Source organism: Cyrtonyx montezumae, unplaced genomic scaffold (genome assembly GCF_038088225.1).
Source record: "Cyrtonyx montezumae isolate F1298 unplaced genomic scaffold, pur_monq_1.0 scaffold_8, whole genome shotgun sequence".
Classification (NCBI taxonomy): domain Eukaryota; kingdom Metazoa; phylum Chordata; class Aves; order Galliformes; family Odontophoridae; genus Cyrtonyx; species Cyrtonyx montezumae.
In genome coordinates, this window is record NW_027072089.1 from 83,244,134 (window position 1) to 83,265,007 (window position 20,874).

At 49.2% G+C, this 20,874-nt stretch overlaps 1 protein-coding gene across 7 annotated transcripts in view; it reads left to right on the top strand.

Moving 5' to 3' along the window:
* Positions 1-19,341, top strand: part of ATXN1 (ataxin 1) — a 194,116-nt gene extending 174,775 nt beyond the window's left edge. For 6 of the 7 annotated variants that reach the window (XM_065752308.1, XM_065752306.1, XM_065752309.1 and 3 more), the window contains 3 exons: positions 825-952; positions 9,375-11,400; positions 17,906-19,341. In XM_065752308.1, the coding sequence (XP_065608380.1) occupies positions 9,535-11,400; positions 17,906-18,436 (2,397 nt within the window). In that variant the 5' untranslated portion in view covers positions 825-952; positions 9,375-9,534 and the 3' untranslated portion in view covers positions 18,437-19,341. The remainder of the gene's footprint in view (positions 1-824; positions 953-9,374; positions 11,401-17,905) is intronic. The other variant, XM_065752307.1, reaches the window with a different exon arrangement.
* The last annotated feature ends 1,533 nt before the right edge of the window (positions 19,342-20,874 follow it).

The following is a 20,874-nucleotide window of genomic DNA, read 5'->3' on the forward strand; positions in this document are numbered from 1 at the left end:
CCTCTGGGGTATGTTCTGGGTAGTTCTTCTCTTCTGAGAACCAGGTACCCAAAAATTCGGCAGTCCATAGAACTGGAGCATTAACTCTTTAATTCCCAGTGCATTACATGATGCTATGATATGGAATATCGGTACAAAAATAATAAAACCATTGCGATGACTTAAAGGCCTTAGCTGAAAACTGAACTACCAGAGAAGGAGACTGACTTGAATGTAGACTACTCTGTGGTTTGGCTGCTGTCCTGCATACTGTGGAAGGCAGAAGACCAAGGACTGTGAGAAAGAGGAGTTTCAGCTTCAGACACCTTTTGTTGTCTTTCTGTTTTGGAATTCTATTGCAGTAAAGGCAACTTGAGTAGTTTTTATTTTCTGATTAGTACTTCCTATGTGCTGTTGTCTGGTACAGTCAAAGAAGCACTGTTCAGCAGTATTTCACTGTTCATTCATGGGTGAGCATACACTTTCAGCCCATGTACCAGGGGCCAGAATAATGGGTGTTGGTCTAGGGTCTTCAGGTTACGTTCTACAGTGCATCTGTACTGCAGACTCGTAGCTAGAAGTTGTCCTTATGTTAATTGTCCTTTCCAGATTATTTGTTAGAATATCTGATTTGCTGTTTGTGTCATGGATCATGGCCTTAGAACATCTGTTTGCTGGTTTTTTTTATATGAAGAAATATAACTTCAGGACTTGCACAAATCTATCGTTTTCATTACTGCTCATCTATAAATAGTATTTTTGATGTAGCTGCAGTGCTTTGTATCTCCATGTCGCTGTTATGAACTTGCTTGGAGTAACCTGCCATCCTGTATTTTTTTGCACAGGGCAGAATGAGATAAGGGGAGAGATGCTGACTGCTTTCACGCTGTTGCTCAGCTTCCACTGTGGGAAATGTAACACCTCTCCCCTTTCCTTAATGCCCAGCCTGGCTCACTACGTGAAGCTCTTCACAGTAAGTCAGCTCTGACTCTCAAGGCCTGCTTTTTGGAATAGTCATACAGCAGCTTTCTTGTAGCTTGCTGGAAAAAAAACGCAGTGGAAGTCATTCTGATGACAACTAGAGGGAAGAAATAACGTTCCTTGTGAACTTACAGTTAAGGGCTAAGGAGAGAAGGGGAGGGGGTTCCTCTTTGATGCTTGAATGTTAGAGGACCACAGGGAGTCTTGAGTTTTCCTTTTCTTTCCTTCCTTCCCTTTCCTTCCTTCCCTTTCCTTCTTCCCTTCCTTCCTCCCTTCCTCCCTCCCTCCCTCCCTTCCTCCCTCTCTACTTTGTTCCATTCTGCTTGGATTAAGCTGAGCAATATATGTGGTGTGTTCAAATGAAAGGATAGGAACCTTGGAGCAAAATTAGTTGAGTCGATCCTGCTACAGTTCCTATTTTCTCCCCCTAAATAAACAAATTAATTAATTAGTCCTTTGCTCTAGGGAATAACTGTGCTGCTTGCTGGCTGCACTAACAGGGCTGTTCTCAATTCCACACTCTCCAGAGCCTGCATCTGCCCCCACTGCAGCTTCTGAGCCCCTAGTGCTTTTTGGGAGGCTTTGGTAAAGGTACATGTTCACCCAGGCTCCATACAAAACCCATGCCCCCGCACAAAGGCTGACAGATGCTAGCTCACCCTTTTTCTTCTCACCCCAGTGGCTGCTGTGAGCATGCTCCCTGCGTGCATGGCACTGGCTATTTGCCAGGTTTAGTGTAATTTTTTTTTTTTTTTTTTTGAATGAATGAGTGAATGAATGAATGAACACCTGATTAAGTTAATGAAGCTGAGCCAATGGTGGGAGGGAGTGACTTGGCTGCTGACTGCTTTAGGAGATCTGGCAGCGCATTAGACTTGTATAATGCTTTACAGCTCCACGCTGCGCTCCATATGAGCCACAGGAGAGGGCTGCAGTAATTACTGGGCTTTTCGATTGAAACCAGCTGCAGGTAGCTCATCATCCTTTTGTCCATTTTTCTGGTGTCAGGGGTAACATCGCTGCACCTCGGATTCTTAGTGGCAGATGGGTCAGATGCTTCCACAGGGCGATTGAAGCACTGAGAAGGCGTCTTTGGCGCTCAACAGCTTTTACATGAGGCCCATTCAGATGGCCAAGCTGTGATTCACAGACCTGCGTGTCCAATGGAGGAATTTTTTAGTTCCTGAGTTCAAGACTCCTACATAAATAACCTTTATGCGAGTCCTGTGATTTATTTTTCTTCCCTCTGTTGGCTGGGAGAAGGGGAGCAAAAGGTTTTCTTGTATCTGCTTTTCGTAAGAAAAGGCATTTTTAAATCCTTCCAATTCTTTTTGACTGCAGTTTAAAGCAAGTTCCCTCTGGCAGTCCTGGGTGCTGCATACCTTTGTTTCTCACGTACTTAAATTGAGAGCATTGGCACTGCTGTTAGCACACCGCCTTCATTTGACAGTGTTCCCTGCTTGAGAGCAATGCTGATTTGCATTTGTAGTTGGAATGGTATTTTTTAATTGCAAATGGAGCCTGTGACTGCGTATCCTGCTATGTTGATGTAAACCCACATCACTTCATTTTCCTTTAATGTCTTTTTGCATTGTCTTGTCAGATAGAGCAATGGGGGCCATCTCGCCCTCGCTGTGCTGGCCTCAGCCAAGTGCCTCTGGTGATGAATTTGACTCCCTGTACCCAATAGATCTGCTGCCTCTGTGCCTGTGGTGCTGGAGGGAAGCTCATACAGGATGGGGAATAGCAAACTCATCCTCTGGTGCTGTGGGCTGCCCGTGTGGTGGGAAGGGAGCTGCAGACCAGCAGGTTTGGCTGCTTTTTCTTTCTGCCAGCACTCCTCCCTGTGTGCACTGAGGCATGGAATGTATATGTTGCGGGTGAGGGTCTGCACAGGACTGGCATGGGTGATGCTGTAGGGCATGCCCACATGGAACTGACACAGAATTAAGAAAAATGAAGGAATTAGAGAAAGAAAGAAAGAGAGAAAGAGAGAGAAAGAGAGAGAGAGAGAGAGAGAAAGAAAAAAAGAAAGAAAGAAAGAAAGAAAGAAAGAAAGAAAGAAAGAAAGAAAGAAAGAAAGAAAGAAAGAAAGAAAGAAAGAAAGAAAGAAAGAAAGAAAGAAAGAAAGAAAGAAAGAAAGAAAGAGAAAGAAAGAAAGAAAGAAAGAGAAAGAAAGAAAGAAAGAAAGAGAGAAAGAAAGAAAGAAAGAAAGAAAGAAAGAAAGAAAGAAAGAAAGAAAGAAAGAAAGAAAGAAAGAAGAGAAAGAAAGAAAGAAAGAAAGAAAGAAAGAAAGAAAGAAAGAAAGAAAGAAAGAAAGAAAGAAAGAAAGAAAGAAAGAAAGAAAGAAAGAAAGAAAGAAAGAAAGAAAGAAAGAAAGAAAGAAAGAAAGAAAGAAAGAAAGAAAGAAAGAAAGAAAGAAAGAAAGAAAGAAAGAAAGAAAGAAAGAAAGAAAGAAAGAAAGAAAGAAAGAAAGAAAGAAAAAGAAGGAAAAAGAACAAATGAATGGGAAGAGGGGGATGTTGAGGTCACTTGCATTTTCTGTAGCAAAGGGCAGGCACAGATGTGTATCTGAGGCTGGGGGTGAGCTGCTGGCAGTTTGGTTTTGACAGACATAATGGTTGGTGATGCTGATTCGGCAAGGCACCAAGTGTTGGCTTGGACCATGTACGAGAGCTCGGGTAGAATTGCTGACAGTTACAGCTTTGCTGAATGGAGCCTGAAAGAAGAGAAATCCATTTCAAGGGAAATTTAATGTGAATTCATCTCTAACACCTCACCACTGGACTAATTGCAGCTAATAGACTAGCATGTGGAATTGAGCAGCAGAGCAGTCTGCAGGAAGGGCGCCCAGGGCAGGACACGAATGTGCAGCTGGCTTTCCCAGCCTGCCTCCAGAGCCCTGCTCTCACACCATCCCCTTATCAGCCCGGCATGGCAGCATGTTCCTCCCCAGCAGCCCATGTGCTTATCTATAGAATGGCAGCTCAGACGGCTGCTCCCTGCTGAAGCTCCTGGCTGCAGCTTCACATGGGTGGAACACCCCCAGAAGCCATTTTTTTCGTGGGGATGACACTCATCTCTCCTGGACACAAATTCAGACCTTTTCTAAAGTCGTTCAGCCACGGGTGGGAAAGACTGCTTGTAAGGGAGGGCTTTGAGACACACAGAACGAGACCCGCGTGACATATTTGCAGTGCAAATGTGTTCATGCAGGCATGACAGTTTCTGTCACAAGTTAAAACGAGTGGCGAGTGGGTGTTGCTACGCTTATAGTCACTCGTGAAATTTTCAATGGAAAATTGTGTAGGCAGCTCCCATTGTAGCTGGAACATTTTAGATAAAGGAAAAACATCAACAAAGTAATTTCTGTATTATGCTTGTTTATAAATGAGCTCTTTTCACTCATTTAAGCTGCAGAAATGCCTCCGGGGGATTGGTGTAAGAGTCAAGGATTTTCTTGTGCAATATCAGTCGAGCCGGTCCTTCAGATCTGACATCCTGCAGCTGGTAGCAGTCAATGCTGGGCAGGGAAATAAAGGCTACATCTTGCATCTGTCCGGGAGGGCTTTTACAGACCTCCAGTGGTCTGCAAAGGCTTAAAAGTGGCACGCTGGTGAAGGGCTGTGTTGGTGGAGCATGTGCCCATGTCTTGTCAGACCATGGTTTGTGTTCTGCCTGAATTGAAACCCAGGACATAAGCAGCCAAGTACAAACTCAAATCTTCCTCTGTGTAGCTCCAAGAGGGCCCGGTGTGAAGTTGTACATGCTTGCGTGCGTTGTCTCTGGCCTCCTGTAGATGTTACATCTTTCTCTTCCTCCCTTCCCAACAGCAGAGAGCTCTGGAGTCTGGTGCTTCACCTTCAAAGAAACTGCACTGTAATCAGCTTTGTCAGCTCTTGCAGTTTTGTCACTAGCCCCGAGATACCTGACACTGCCTTGCAAAACTCCAGTTCCCGGTGTCAGATAATTAAGTGGGAAATTCCACTTTTAACTAAAATAGTACGTTTCTGGTCCTGTGGGTTGCAGTGAGAAGCTAGAGACCTCGAGACTGAAAGGCCTCTCCCAGCTGAAGGGCAAGCTAAAACCATCCTGAAAAGAGCAAAAATCCCTCCACCTTTATCGCGTTAAGATATCATCTCTTTCTGAGCCAGCACCACGCATTTCAGGGGCATGAAGGGGCCCTGACTCATGGTGTGGGCTCCACAAGGCAGGGGATTTCTGTGCTCTCTAACAGCTGCCCTGCTGTGGGCTGGGTCATGGCACGGGGAGCAAACACAGCCTTGCCTCCAGCTCCTGCCTGCCCAGTGCCTCATGCTGAACACCACGGTGCTGGCATCTGCAGCACATGGTGTGGAGGATGAGGGCTTGCCTCTGATAGGAACTTCTTCAGAAGAAACACGGGGCAAGGGATGCTGCATTCGGTGGCTAGGGCAGCTCAGGTCACCTGCTGCATTGTGCTGCATGTGCACAGAAGCTGTCACAGAGCCAGGTGGTGGCGCCCAGTGATCGGCTCATGGAGGTCACCATCAGTCACTTAGAATTGTCCAGAGGTTCTCTGATCCAAGTGAGAAGAAGGAGGATGCAGAAAATAGCTGCTCGCTCTGCAGAAACCTGTAGCAATTTGCTGGGGTGGATTCCCAGAAGTACAATAAGAGGGGCACTGCAGCGGACAATCTGTCTTGCAGATGCAGTGTTGATCAAGAATCCTTTAGTTCGGGGAGGGGAATTTCAAATTTTATTAGAGGTTTTCATGTTCCTTATTAATGGCTCTCTTCAGTTGGCCCCCCTGGGAAATCTGCCAGAGAGCCATGAAATCAGTGGGTTCAGACAAGGAACTCATATAGCTGTTGTTGAGTGAGCAGGGCTAATGCAATCCTGAGCAGCTACAGCCAAGAATATGCAGCTGGCAGAATGCAGGGTGCATGCAGCTGCAGAGCGCTCTGCAGCCCTTGCCTTGTAGCCTCTGTGAGTCCTGCAGGTGCCCAGCTCCTCAGAGTGCAGAGGAGGGAGGATGGAGTGCCCTCCCTTTCCTCTGACAGCCACTGATGCTGACAGTGCCCACTCGTCATGTCGGAGTGAGGTGGGCAGGCAGCATGGGGCAGGAGCGTGAGCCTGCACTGCCATCCCCTGCAGGAACACAGCAGGCACAGAGCTGTGTGCAGGGTGTCATTCAGGGGATGGGTGTACACTGTGGCCATTTCATTGCTGGAGCCTTGCCAGTCAGGGCGGTGTACTCTGACAGAGGGGAGACCCAGTGCTGTGTTGAACAAACTCACGTGTCTCGTGAGTTTTAGATTCGTTGGATGAAATAAATAGAAAAATATTGTTCTGGGAGGCATAGCGAGGTTTAAAGTGCCTTGCAGAGGCACGCTGGAGCTGTGCATGAGGAATGCACATCCTGAGCTCCAGCGAGCAATGCCTCTGGGACCAGAGTAAACCCAGATGGTGACTCCTCCGTGTGATTATTTTTCTGCCTTAAGCCTTTCCAGGAATTCATGCGGGCAGGCTGCCAGCGGACTGGGGCTGACCAGACACTTTAGCAATGTTCCCCGTGTACAAGCTGCCAGAGATATTGAAGTCCAGCTGCTGTCCCTGGTCTCTTTGTCCTCTTTACCTTCCAAGCCATAATTGCACGTGCACGCACGCACACACTCGTGTGGCTCATACACAAAGCGGGAGCAAAAAATCTCCTGGTGCTTGCTGCTGTTTTGCATATCTTGCAAGTCATGATCGACAGCTCTGAAATTAGAGAGAAGGGAAATCTCCCGAGTCATAAAAATGACTTGGATCCCCAAAAAAGCACACAAATAATAAACTGTGTGCCACACCTCCGAAGGCAGTGTTCATCTTTCTGGGGCAGCCAGCGAGGAGGTGTTTTTACCATGCCCTATATCTCTTGCCATGGAGGCACTTTAGTCTTGCTTCCCGAGCACAGCCAGGCCTGTGTTAACTTTGCTACTGCTGCTGGAACTAGAATTATGCTGAAAACTTACCACTTCACTTTTAAGTCTTGGAGGAGAGATAGGTTGCTTTCTGCTGCACATTTGCACATGAAGTAGTGGGGCTTGGAAAAGTGGGGCAGCCTTCACAGCTGCCTCCTCTGCTGCCTCCATTAGGCTTGCTCATTCCTCCTGTGCTCTGTGGGGTAGCCCTTTTGTTACCTGTGATGTTGAAATGAACCATATGAAAGGCTCACAAAAGAAAAAATGGAAGAATTAGCTCACGGTATTCTTGAAGAACGTTCACATTGGCTTTGGGGACTACCCAGAACTCAGCGGTTCCATCCTATTGAGCATTAAAAAACCCTTTGCTTCAGCTCCCACGAAGTGAAGCTTCACCAGGCGTCACGCAGCTCTGTACAAGCAGTTCTGATGTGGGGAAGCTGAATCTGCCTGCCTCCACCTGTTGGAACGACTGATGTGGGGCTGGCTGGATGCTCCACTGCCACCAAAGGGGCTGGCCGTGCTCAGCCCTGCACACAGTCTCCCTTTCACTCTCCCAGCCATGAGCCGCTGTCTGATCTGCCGGCCTGACCGCCCCGGGCAGGAGGCTACAGTGAGCTAAACTTAACTAAGGATGACTGCGCAAATGTGAGCTCGGCGATTTTATTTTTAGGCGGACATAAAAATAAAAATCTGTAAGTCATGTGTAAGATAATAATTTTAGCTGTTGCCAAGACACAGCGAGCAACTGTGAGAAGGGGGGGAAGGCCCCTGCTGGTGGTGGGGCCCTCTCCCATCTGCCCATGCCTGGCAGGTCAAGGCAGGCCAGAGCCGAGCGGCCGTGCTCTGTGCACCACTGTCTCTTGCTCTCAGGAGGCTGCCCTGAGCTCAGGTAAACTTCCTTCTGTCCTCCATCTGTCCAAACACAAAGGCAAAACCATGGACTGTTTTTTCAGGGTCTGCGTGGCTATTGGTGTTGGCTCTGTTTTTAAAATACAGAAGAATTAACTTACGACAAATTGAATCAAACCATTGGGTGCCTTGGGCTACTGATGAATTATGGCAGGTTGGAGAACCACGGTTGTAAAGAATGCTCTTAAAGATAGGTTTCATCTTAACCTGGTATGTCTTCAAAGCGCTGCTGTAGAAACATCAGCTTTATTGTTCATTAGGAGTGAGGCAATAGGAAGGAAAATCCCCCAAAGGAGTATGATTTGCCATCAGATAGCTATCATTTCTGCTGCTTGGCATTCACTTTAAAGTGGCCTGTATCCTATTTCTGTCTTTTTTCCCATCCACTCTAAATTCTTTCTCCCTTTCTCTCTCATGTAATGCACACTTTTCTTGCAAGAATGCCTGTTGTGTGTAAGCACCCATGCTCACAGCTACCTCATGGCAGCCAGAAGCACATCTAGAAAGCAGGGGCTGGACTGTGGTTGGAAACCTTTCCCTCAAGGTTGTTGCTGGTGTCAGGCAGGTAGGGGAGGGCTGTTGGGTTTTCTTTCAAAGTGTAATGTGATTTGATTAGGATGCTTTCCTTAGAAGATGAGTAAGGACATGACTTCACTCTTGACTTTGAATGAGTGAAGCCACCAAGATATGCGCTGCAGAGCAGAGAGGTGGTTTTGCTCCAGCCCTCCGCAATATCCTGAGCTTTTACCCCAGCTGGGGCTCTCAGTTGAGATCAGGAAGACCTAGATGTGCTTCCCCAGGTGTTCCTAATGAAGCATCTCTGGGGCCAAGTTTATGGAGTCATGGATTCACAGAATGGCTTGGGTTGGAGGGGACTTTTTAAACACCATTTAGTTCCAAACCCCTGCCGTGGCAGGGCTGCCACCCACCAAATTAGGCTGCCCGGGGCCCCATCCAACTCGGCCTCAAACACCTCCAGGGATGGATTTTGCTCAGCTTTACCTGACCCTCCCCAGAGCACCCTTGTTCTGCCCACAGCCTCCCTGCTCCAGCAGCGATGCTGCGTTTGAGGGTTTGGCAGTAGCTCACCTTCCCTCCACTCCTCGTATAGCTGCCAGCTGCTATGCAAATACTGCGCAGGAGGAGGTCACACCAGGTTCTCAGGCATTTTAGGACATGGTGGTGTGAAGGCAAGGCTGTTGTTGCAGGGGAAGGAGAGAATGGGGGGGGTGAACTTTGGAGGTGCAATGGGAAGGAAGTGAGCCTGCGAGACACTGGGAGATAAATCTGACACGTTTTGGTCAGAAAGTTTCTGACCTGCCTGAAGTTTTAATCGTTTTCACAATGTGCTAGCAGATGTGCCCAGAATTTTAGCTGCTGTTTACAGTGCAGCTGCCCACTGCTCCTTGAGATAAGAGCAGCGATGCCCAGCTGGGTTGGCTTCCCACCTTTTTTCTCTCTTTCTCGGGTGCTGGCTTGAGGTGTTAGGTTTTTTGTCCCCATTCCCCAGTGCTGACAGTGTGATTTCGCCCTCCCTCACCCACTCTCTCGTTGCAGAATCCAGAGGAGCCACTGGAGGATTGTGCTCACGGGGAGATGATTCCTCATGAAGTCACTGGATCCCTTGCAGAAATCAAATGTGATTTTCCATTTATCAGACTGAAATCAGAGCCAGCCAGACAGTGAAGCAAGCACAGTGGAGGGGGGACGGCGAAAGATGAAATCCAACCAAGAGCGGAGCAATGAATGCCTGCCGCCCAAGAAGCGAGAGATCCCCGCCACCAGCCTGCCTTCGGACGTGAAGCCGGTCCTGCCGAATGACAACCACCGCACAGACAACCTAGCATGGCTCCCTGGCAGCCAGAGCAGCCTGGGGGGCAGGCACAGGCCCGGGGGGACGTCGGCGGAGGTGGGCTTGCAGCAGGGCCTGCACAAGCCACCGCCGGCGGGGCTGGACTATTCCCCACCGAGCGCGCCCAGGTCGGTGCCGGCCCCCACCACGCTCCCCACCGTGTACTCGCCCGCACTCTCCCAGTCCGGGACCCCTGTCTCCCCTGTGCAGTACACGCACCTGCAGCACACGTTCCAGTTTGTCGGGCCCCAGTACAGTGGACCATATGCCGGGTTCATCCCCTCGCAGCTGATCTCCCCGACCGCCAATTCGGCAACTGGCGCCATGGCGGCGGCCACAGCTGTTGCGACCACTCCATCCCAGCGCTCCCAGCTGGAGGCTTATTCCACATTGCTGGCCAGCATGAGTGGCTTAAGCCAGCAGGGGCACAAAGTCGAGCCGCACCTGGTTAGGACACCCGGGCTGATCGCTGCAGGGTCTCCTCCGCCTGCCCAGCAGAACCAGTACGTCCACATCTCCAGCTCTCCCCAGAGCGCGGTCAGAAACGTCTCTCCTCCAACCATCCCGGTCCCCCTGCACCCTCACCAGACGGTGATCCCCCACACGCTCACCCTTGGCCCTTCCTCCCAGGTGGTGGTGCAGTACAGTGACGCCTCGCACTTTGTTGCAAGGGACACCCCCAAGAAGCCCGAGAGCGGCCGGCTACAGGCCATGCAGGCCAAGGAGGTGCTGAACGGTGAGATAGAGAAGAGCCGGAGGTACGGCATTTCGCCCTCTGCCGACATGGGTCTGGTCAAAGCAGGCAATAAACCAGCTCCCCACCATTACGAGACCAGGCACGTGGTGGTGCACTCGGGCCCCACCGAGTATGGCACTCGGGAGTCCTCAGGAGTCCGAGCCTCCGTCATGGTGGTCCCCAACAGCAGCACGCCAACCGCAGACTTGGAGGTGCAGCAGGCCACCAACAGAGAGACCTCTCCATCAGCCCTCAACGACAAGGGAAGCTTGCACCTAGGAAAGCCAACTCACCGCTCCTATGCTTTGTCCCCGCAGCAGGCCCTGGGCCACGAGGGGGTGAAGGCCGTGGCCACACTGTCCCCCCACACCGTCATCCAGACGACCCATAGCGCCTCCGAGCAGCTCCCCGTGGGGCTGCCGGCCACGGCCTTCTACGCTGGGACCCAGCCACCGGTGATCGGCTACCTGAGCAGCCAGCAGCAAGCGCTGGGCTACCCCGGGGGGCTGCCCCAGCACCTGGTGATCCCTGGCACGCAGCCCCTGCTCATACCGGTCGGCAGTGCCGACGTCGAGCCGTCGGGCGTCGCGCCGGCCATTGTCACCTCGTCTCCCCAGTTCGCAGCAGTGCCTCACACGTTTGTCACCACCGCTGTCCCCAAGAGCGAGGCTTTCAGCGCCGAGCCCCACACCACCCAGCCCGCCTACCAGGCCACCATGGTGCAGGCGCAGATCCACCTCCCCGTGGTGCAGTCCATCGCGTCCCCCGCCGCGGCCCCCCCCACGCTGCCCCCTTACTTCATGAAGGGGTCGATCATCCAGCTGGCAAACGGGGAGCTGAAGAAAGTAGAGGACTTAAAAACAGAAGACTTCATACAAAGCGCGGAAATTAGCAATGACCTGAAAATAGACTCCAGCACTGTGGAGAGGATCGAAGACAGCCATAACCCAGGCATTGCTGTGATACAGTTTGCGGTTGGAGAGCATCGAGCACAGGTAACTGCAACACGGGGTGGGGAGTTGGGGGAATAGTGGGGATACTTCAGTGTGTCCCAGCTGCATCAGATCTGCCCGGGAGCTTCACACCCCTTTGTGAGACTACTCTGGCCCCAAAACCACCTGTCTCACAGTGCTGGTGAAGCATCAGTGTCACAGTGATGACAGCTGTAGCCTCCTGGATATAAAATGGGTTATCTATGACTTTCTGGGGGATTGGGCTGCCCTCCTGTCTTACACCCAGGTTGAAATGTTGTGGGATTATGCTTAGTGCCCTCATCAGTCCAAGGGGAGCATTTACACGCTCAATGGGTATGATCAGCACAGGAAATCTCAGCCATATTATAGCAGTCAAGGCTGTACCACCCGAAGCCCCAGCCTGTTTGCATCCAGCACTGCTGAAACACACAGTGAGGAAAAAAAAACCGTCCTGGCATCACACAGAGCCAGCCTGAGGCTCGGGGCAAATCAAGATACTGGGCAGCAAGGAGATTTGCTGAAGTCAGGTCACACAGTGTGTCGCTGTCAGAGCCAAGGCAGACAGGTGGATCCGCTGCCACCTGTGGGCCTACCCAAAGGTCTTTGTTGCCTGGTTAGGATTTTGGTATAAATCTTGTTGTATTTTATAGCTAGGGAGCCCATAGGAGAAATTACATGGTCTTTATGGCTTTTTATTAAAGTACCGAATAATTTCAGCCCTATGATAAGCTGTGTTTTGCATTCTCAGAGGTGAATTTGAGCATCCACTCCAGAAAGCTCGGCTAGATTCAAATCCTAAGCCTTGAGCAATAGGTAGGGCACAAGGATGTGAATTTCCATGGCTGCGAGACAGCTTGGAGCTGTCTGGGAACGCGTCCACTCCCACACGTAAGTTGCCGAAACACTGCGGAGTTTTAGCGAGGCTTCAGTGCGGTTTAAACACTGCACAGCTCACATAAACTGTGTGCTCGAGGGAAATTTGGAAAGAGAAACCATTGAGGTGGCTGGGCAGGCTGTGCTGGTGTCCTGGATGGTAAAAAGCCTGTAACTTTCCAAAGTAACTCATGTGTTGAGGTGGTAACTGATCATAAAGCAGTATTTAACACTGTTAGTTTTCTGAGCAATTTAGGTTCTGCTGCATTGAGGCTGGAGCAGTTAGGTGTGAGAGATAATGTTATCCCTAGAGGTACTCATTTAAAATAACTTTGTTTCAAATGTTTTGGGTTTGGTTTGGAACAGTAGTGCTACAAAGGGCAGTGCCCTGATGCTGCATTCTCAGTGATGGATGCCCAGAAGAAGAGAGGGAGAGGGGAACTGGAAGGGGGCAGATGTGGGAAAGCACCTGAGGCTTATGATCTGGAGAAGGAAAATCAAAGAGATATGGCACTGAGGAATAAAGCACACACACAGAACTTTTACAGTCATAGAATCACAGATCAGCCTGAGTTGGAAAGGACCCACAAGGATCATCGAGTTTAGCTCCTAGTCCATGTCCCATCCTTCCCAAACTACACAGGTAGGGGAATCATTGCATGTGAGACAGCTGCTTTCTCATGCCAGTTGTGCAGATCCCCCATGTGTTTTGTCCGTAGCTGTGTGTGCATCACCTACCTGACTGATAGAAAGATCAGCTTAGTGCCTTGGGTGCCTTCAGGATAAAGATATGTTGTTTTTTCACCTCTGAGCCATATTGTGGTTCTCTCAGTGAGAGCCATAGGCCGCATGACCAGGGGCCTGTTCTTTGGGTCACAGCCAGTTCCTATGATTTGCCCCAGTGCTTGTCACCTCACTGTGTGCAGCAGAACCTGGTGCAGATGAGCAGGTAGCCATGTGTGTGTCGGGCTGTGGTGGATGTGGTGGCACGGCACGGCCCTTCGCAGAGGGCAGACTGCCATCCTCTGGCAGAACGTGTGCCAGGTTCGAGGCTGCACAGACACACACGCGCTGGGCTCATCCAGCAAAGTGTCACCTTATCCAGAAGCCTATCAGAAGCAGGCTGACATCATCGCAGCCGAAATACTCCCCAGCTGTGTTTCCCACGGGGGATGCTTCCAGAACCAAAGCGAGGGAGAGTCACGCAGAGATATGATTAGCGTGAGGGTTTAATTTAGGTTTCCTGCGGATTCCAGGGCTTGGGTCTCTTCCCGGATCAGCTGTGTCTCCATGCATAGGGACATCCATGCCGGTTTTCTCGTGCCTGGCTGGAGAGAAGGAAGTGTTTCTACGTGTGTGTGACCTTGCCTTCAGCCCAGCGTGTCTGTAGGAAGGCATTTAGCCCTATTAGCAGGCATGTGGGACTCATTACTCGTCAGAAAATCAGTCCAGCTGTTCAGGGCAGCAGCTCTGCGATGCTGCTGCACTCAGATCCGTGCTGATTCCAGAGTGCAGTGAGAAGGCGGTGCATGCGTACAGCTTCCCAGCATACTTTATTAAAGTCAGTTTCTCTTGCAGATATACTTCTGGAATGAGGGACCTTTTAGAATGGTGTCATCAGGGGAGCGTGAGTTGAAACGACTAAGTGCCGCACAGAAATAGCGTTGTTACCGTTAGCTTCCGTTCACTTAAATACTCCTCCCAGCGATCTCTGGGAAGCCATCAGAATACTGATGAACTCATCTTTTCAGACTCGAAGCAAACATGAGCTAATTTCCACCCCAACTGAGGGACAGCGGTCGGAAGTTATTTTTAGCTGAGCATATACAACTCTCACGCACATAGGGAGGCAGCATGCAGTTGCTATTGCACCACATCACCGCTGCTCCTCCCTAGCATGGGGCTAGGGCAGAAGGAGGCCATCCTCCTGCCTCTGCCGGGCACCTTGCTAATCCCATATTCTGCCAGGTGTGGGAAACCAGAAGGGAATGAACCCACCTAAAGCCACGTGCCTCCTCAGTGAAACAGCTGTCCTTAGCCCTGAGAAATGTGATCTTTCCACTTGACAGCATTCCTGCTGCGCTTGAGTAAGAAGTGAAACAAATACCAAATGGATGAGAACCCAAAGTCCAGCTGTTATTCCCCTTGGATTCGCATTGCCTAAAAAAGCCCTATGGATCTACATCTCTTTGTAATTCCACGTATTACTGTCACAGTGACACGTACATCCTCATTACCCATCCTTCCTTTTGCTGCCAGGAACAAGTGGAAGGCAGCCATTCATGTCCATTTGTGTTAAGGTTACAGCCCGCAGGAGATGCAGAAGTTGTTCTCTGAAATGCTCACTTTCATCCCTGAGCTTCAGCTCCTAATCATTTCTAAAGTACAACTTTAAAAGAAAAGATGAGCGTACAGGTCATAACTTAGCTTCTCTTTCAAAAACAGAAGAATAGACATAAGAGATGGAGAAGCCCACCTCTAGTTAGCAGCCCTGCCAGTTTTGTACACGTGTTTTTTAGACCAGCATCCAGTTTCCCATATGTATCTCTGCATCCACAAGCCACTCACATTTTCTTTTGCACATCTCTTTCCTTTAGCTTCGTCACAGACACAGGCACAGAAACTGAGATGCTGTCTGTACACTGTAGCAGATGGAGGTCTCTCCTGCCCTTCCCCTGCGTCATCTCTGTGTTGTGTTCCTGGACACAGGGACATCAAGTCCTGACTTCTGCTAGGTGCTTTTTGCTTCAGTGCTCGTCACTTTGGTTGCTGCAGCAGGCCCCACAACGCAGGTTTCCACATTCTTCAGTGAAGACACTATATCTAAAGGGTGGGAATGTCATTCCCTGTACACCAGCTCTTCCTGCATGTGTCAGAGGTGTTCCAACTCCTGCCTGCACTTCCCGAGCAGTGCGAATTGCCTTCCTTCTGCAAACCCTGCATTGGACAGGTGGAGCATGGCTGAGACATCATGTGATAAAGGGGCATTGGAAAGTGGAGATGTTCACTGAGTGTAATTGTCCCTTACAATAATGATGTCAGGATATTTGGGGAGGAACCTCTTAGAATTAATTTCCCTCATGTCAGGAGAGAGTGATGGGGATGTTTCTTCTGAACTTTCACAACTGAAAAGTCTTTGACTACTATCGCTTGTAGAGAATGGTGATATTAAGACCTCAGTTGAGCTGAATCCAAGCACAGCAAGCTAGATCAGTGTTTAACAGTGAGTGAGGGAATCCATTCCAGATCAGTATAAGCCCTTGAACATGGTGACTGGGTCACAGAGACTGGCATTGATCACCATCTTTGTTATTTAGTGTTGATCACCATCAACAGCACCAGTGTGGCAGCTGTGATTGACAGTTCAAGCATGTGTTTTATATGCCACGTAAAACAGGAGCACTGCAAGCTATGAAAGCATGTTCACATCAAGGATGTGTTATTGAGGATAATGCACACAAGCACTGATGATACCCAGAGGTATACACTGCTTTTCATGGGGTGGGAAAAATATGAAAAGGAAAAAATATATATAGCAAAAAAGATGGAGAAGAGGCAAACTATAGCAATATAAATGAGAAATCTGTGTCAGTTGAGAAAGCCTACAGCTCTGTGTGGACAGTGGGTTCTGTTTAAATCGGGAAGAGATAGTAGTGCATGTTCCCCACTTCTCCTAGTCACATCACTTACTGGGGTGCGTGTCTTCGGAATAGGACTCAAACTTGGGGCAGATGTTTCTTCAAATCCTGCACTGGACAGGTGGAGCATCAAGAGAATAGATGAAGTGTACTTGATTGGCCTGATCAAATAAGTTTGTAGCATATATTTATAGATTTCTATAAGTTTTTTGTTTTTTCTGTCTCGTGAACTGCAGTTGTCTGCAAGGCTATGGCGTGGGTTTAGCCAGTCAAAAGCCACAGATGGAATCTTAGACTTCTGTGATCTGGCGGCTCTGTGCTACAGGACATCTCACATCTAGCCCTCCTGTCAAGGGGGAATGGCCATTGGGTGAGGTACACAGGGAGCTGCCTGGAACCCTGTGTAGCCCTTGAAATGCATTAGCAGGACAGGACATGAGTTGTCAGGGATGAATATCTGTGTCAGAAGCTGAGGTACTTCCAGAAGGAGCTTTCGTGGTCGTTGAGCCTCTTCTGGCAGCCAGGCCGTGCAACTCCATCCTGAGATTCACACTTGTGATATTGCAAACAGGTGTTTGAACACCATGTAGCTGATACGTGTCTCTAACCACTTCGTTCCTTCATGTTGGAATGCATCTGTAACAGTAGAAAGCTGTACTTGGTATGACATCACTATTCACTTCCAGTGAAGTGAAGTGATGGTTTTGCAAACCAGCTGTGACGTTCCCTTCAAACAAACCCATCCTTCTAGAGAGGAGGGCTCTGCAGACAGTCACTGCGCTCAGACATGAGATGAGCATGGGTTGTGCCATGTGGGTGTTCTGTGTTTCAGCCTCAGCCAGGTGGGTGTTCAGAAGTCAGAGCAGGACACTGCTCACTCCTGAGAACTCCAGAAGATGTGGAGCTTTTGGAGGCAAGTGGGTGGCTGGCTTAGGCACAGGCTGTCCTTTTAGAGCTGCAGGTCTCGCTGCATTTACACACAGCATGCTAGAAACATGTGCCAAATTTTCTGAAAGCATTAGTCAGTATTTCCTGCCCTCAGCGAGCTGTGCTGGGAGGGCTCCATCCTGCAGGTCTTGAGTCAGAGGAGTCCCCATCCATTGTCTGAGCCCACAGACAGGCACAGTGCGAAGATCAGCAGGTATTTGGGTGTATTGTGTGAGGCCTGGGGCCCACCACATGTGAGGTCACGGAGCAGCAGGCACCTGCTGCTGGTTGGCTCTCCTGGATGCTTCAGCTGCCTGTAGGGTGATGAGGTGTGACCCAGAGCCATACGTGTTTGAGTGAGGCAAAGTGAGGACTGACAGGGTTGGACTGAGCAGTGAAATCAATAGACACTTTCATAGGTAAATAATCAGAGACGTGGGCTGCTGGAAGAGCAGTGTGAGAAGGGCACAAGCTGGCCCAGGCCCAGGACTGCTCAGGGTAAGTGGGTTTGTGCTCACTACTGCTACAGACACAGTTCTGTGTGCACCCATTGCCTTCCCGTGTAAATCAACATTCTTGGCCATTTCATGTTGGTAAGTACGCAGCTGCGTAAGCAGAGGCCACTAAGGAGAGGTGACATCCCCTTGGTCGTTCAGAGAATCATGCATTGGAGCTGGGAATAGAGCCTCTTCCAACTCCAGGACTGTCCTCTGCATGGAAAGTATTGGTAAGCATGGTGAAGAGGATGAGGCACCACAAGGGTACAACAGAGCAGAGTTTGTCAGCTGCCAAAGCTGTTTTGCCAGTTAGCTCTGTGAGCAGCTGCATAGAGGTCAAGATCGATTCCCATGGATGTTCTGTGCTAAGTGCTGAGTTCAAAGAGTCTGTTAACACCCATTTGACAAGGACAAGCCTGAAGTCTGGTGCTCCATGTGCAGATTTCACAAAAACCAAATGGCAGTGGCACAGTCCCTGCTTGACTTTCACCAGCAACGACTGCTGGCTGCTGCACACATGCACCAAGGCAAAGGGCCCGTCTGACGCTCTCCTCTCTCCCTCTCTCTCTGCTGTCTCCTCTCTTTCTGCAGGTCAGCGTGGAGGTCTTGGTAGAATACCCTTTTTTTGTATTTGGACAAGGCTGGTCATCCTGCTGCCCCGAGAGAACCAGCCAGCTCTTTGATTTGCCATGCTCCAAACTCTCAGTGGGGGACGTCTGCATATCGCTTACGCTCAAGAACCTGAAGAATGGCTCTATTAAAAAGGGCCAGCCCGTGGACTCAGCTAGCATCTTGCTGAAGCATTCAAAGAATGACAGTCTAGCTGGAAGTAGACACAGGTATGCGGAGCAGGAAAATGGGATTAATCAGGGAAGCGCACAGATGTTAGCTGAGAATGGTGAACTGAAGTTTCCGGACAAAATAGGATTGCCTGCAGCACCTTTGCTCACCAAAACAGAACCCAGCAAGCCCCCGGCAACGAGGAAGAGGAGGTGGTCAGCCCCCGAATCACGGAAACTAGAGAAATCAGAAGAGGAACCACCTTTGACTCTTCCCAAGCCTTCTTTTATTCCTCAGGAGGTTAAGATTTGCATTGAAGGTCGATCCAATGTAGGAAAGTAAATGTTGTTTGGGGAAAGGAAATTAGGCTATCCCTTGTCATTTTTATCCAGATTACTGTACTGTAGACTAAATAACCCAGTATTTACATGTTATCATCTTATTTTAGGTTTATGTTATAACCTTGTTGTTATAGTTGCAGCTGGTATTATGCAGGAGACTGGTGCATATGTTTTTCCACAAGTGTTTGTCAGTGACTAGGTTTCCTGAGAGCTACAGAAGGGGCAGTATCTGCTTCACACACCCTTAGTGGAAATGAATGTGTTGTCATGGCTCCTGTTTTCTAACACCTCGTGTAGAACAGGGTCCAGCTGTGATTTTGGTTTCTTTTCATTGTTGTTTTTTTTTTTTCCCTTGTTTTGGTTCCTGTTCCATTTTTATGGGGGGAGTTGAGGAGAAAGGAACTGTAGCAGAGGTGTATGTCACGTGTGGTGTGCGTGTCATGCATGGTGTGTGTGTGTGTGTGTGTGTGCGCGTGCCCGGCCTGAGGCAGCCCCACAGCCGTGGGGGCTCATGGGGAGGTTGCTCACCCCAGGTGAATGCAGAGGACACAGCCCACAGATGTTACCAAAAAGGATCAGATGCTTTCTGACCTTATTACCAATAAGCCAACTCTTACTCAAGACCCACAGGATATATATGTACACAGGTATGTGCATGCATATATATATATATATCTGTGTATATATATATATTTGTGTGTGTGTGTGTGTATCTGTACATGTATATTTCCCCCATGGGGTCTGACTGCACTGATTTTTATTCGCGAAGCAACTGCCACACCAACATTTCCTTCTGCGTGCTCGTGCAGTTTGTTGACAGAGGCCATGCACACACACACACACACACACACACACACACACAGGGTGTGTCTGTTCCGCACCATTCACCCCATGGGGTTGCCTGGTGGCGTGGGTGTGCACGAGTGGGCGCAGGTGTGCGTGGATGTGCAGGGAGCCCGTGGCCGGGGGACGTGCCCAGCTCAGGCTTGCTCCTGTTCCTGTGCAGTGTTAACAGTCAGGTTATGCCATGGACATTTGCTTCCACGAGGGAGATGCATACTGCCCCTTTGAGATCACAGGCACACGTCGTTTGCAGTTAGGTTGCAGATCTCGGTCTTTAACTCTATAGTACTGTTTTTGGTTCATGATTATGGACAACCGGTGCCACTTCTTTCAAGTTTCAGTGCAACACAGGAACCCGATGTTGAAGAGGAACGTAGAATGTCTTTAAGCACTTAAAATGCTGTTCACACTTTATGGCTGAGCATCCTGGTCTAACGCTCAGTGCGTACTGTATCTCACTTTGATCTGCTCAGAAGGCAGCAGCAGCAAACAAATGAGTCTCTTCAACACTGTAACTACACGCGACTCTGTAAAGTTTTCTCACAGGCAAGGCGCTGAAAGTTTCCATGTGGTTTCAAAGGGATGAATGTGAATTATTGAACTAGTATGTGACAGTCATTGTCCACAAAGGACTACTTAATAGGAGGCACTTTTTAAACTTTAATGCTTGAGAAAGAGTTAAAGGCGTATGCGAGCTGACAGATAATAAACAAATAAGAGAGAGGAGAAAGGAAAGAGAAAAAAAAATCTTTGTCCAGTGTTTTTGAAAAAGATGGACTTTAAAGAATCTTGCAATTTGCACATCTTGAGTTTATCATTTGTGTGGTATTCCTGCAGTTTTTACCTAATAATGTTGTGGGGTGGGGGGGGGTCTGAAAGAGCATAAACAAATGTAGCAATGACTCACTAACCTGCCTGGCTCTAGGCCGTTTCGTAGGGTTACGTTCCTTTCCCAGTCCATTTTGGTCTCCGCCATATCTGCCACACACAGAACCAGGTCCTACGGGGACAGCTCTGAGAATCTGTCTTCAGACTTGCTGAGAGTTTTCCACGAGAAACATTTCTGTAAGCAAGGTGTTTGTTTGTTTGTTTTCAAAACAAACCGAATGTTATTTTCCTCTTACGATTCTTCGTTCTTTTCATTGCACCGTTTCCCATTCGGACGACTAGATTCAGGAGTTTGGTACAGACAGAGCCGCAGCGATGCGTGCTGCTCGGCTCCACAGCAGGGCCCGCACCAGGTGCTCAGCGCCCGGGGCCGACGGAGGAAGGACCCCGCTGGTTTCGGTGGGCTCCGGCTCGGGCCCCGCGCGGTTGAGCGTTCGCGTCATCCTTTCGGTTGGTGAGTTCCCGCCTTCAGGTAGTTTTTGAGGAGCCGTACTGATGGGGAGGAAAGGAAATCAAAGCTCTGGATGTTAGAAACGCAGTACCTAAAGTGAACGAGCCTATTTAAAATCTCGTTTTCCCTCTCCCCTAAAAATGCAGTGCTTTTATTTAAGAAAAGAAACGTTAACCCCAAACCCCAGCTTTGACTCTGTTATGTGTTACTTGAAATTTAGCTCACACCAGAACTAATTGTTTTTATACCATATTCTG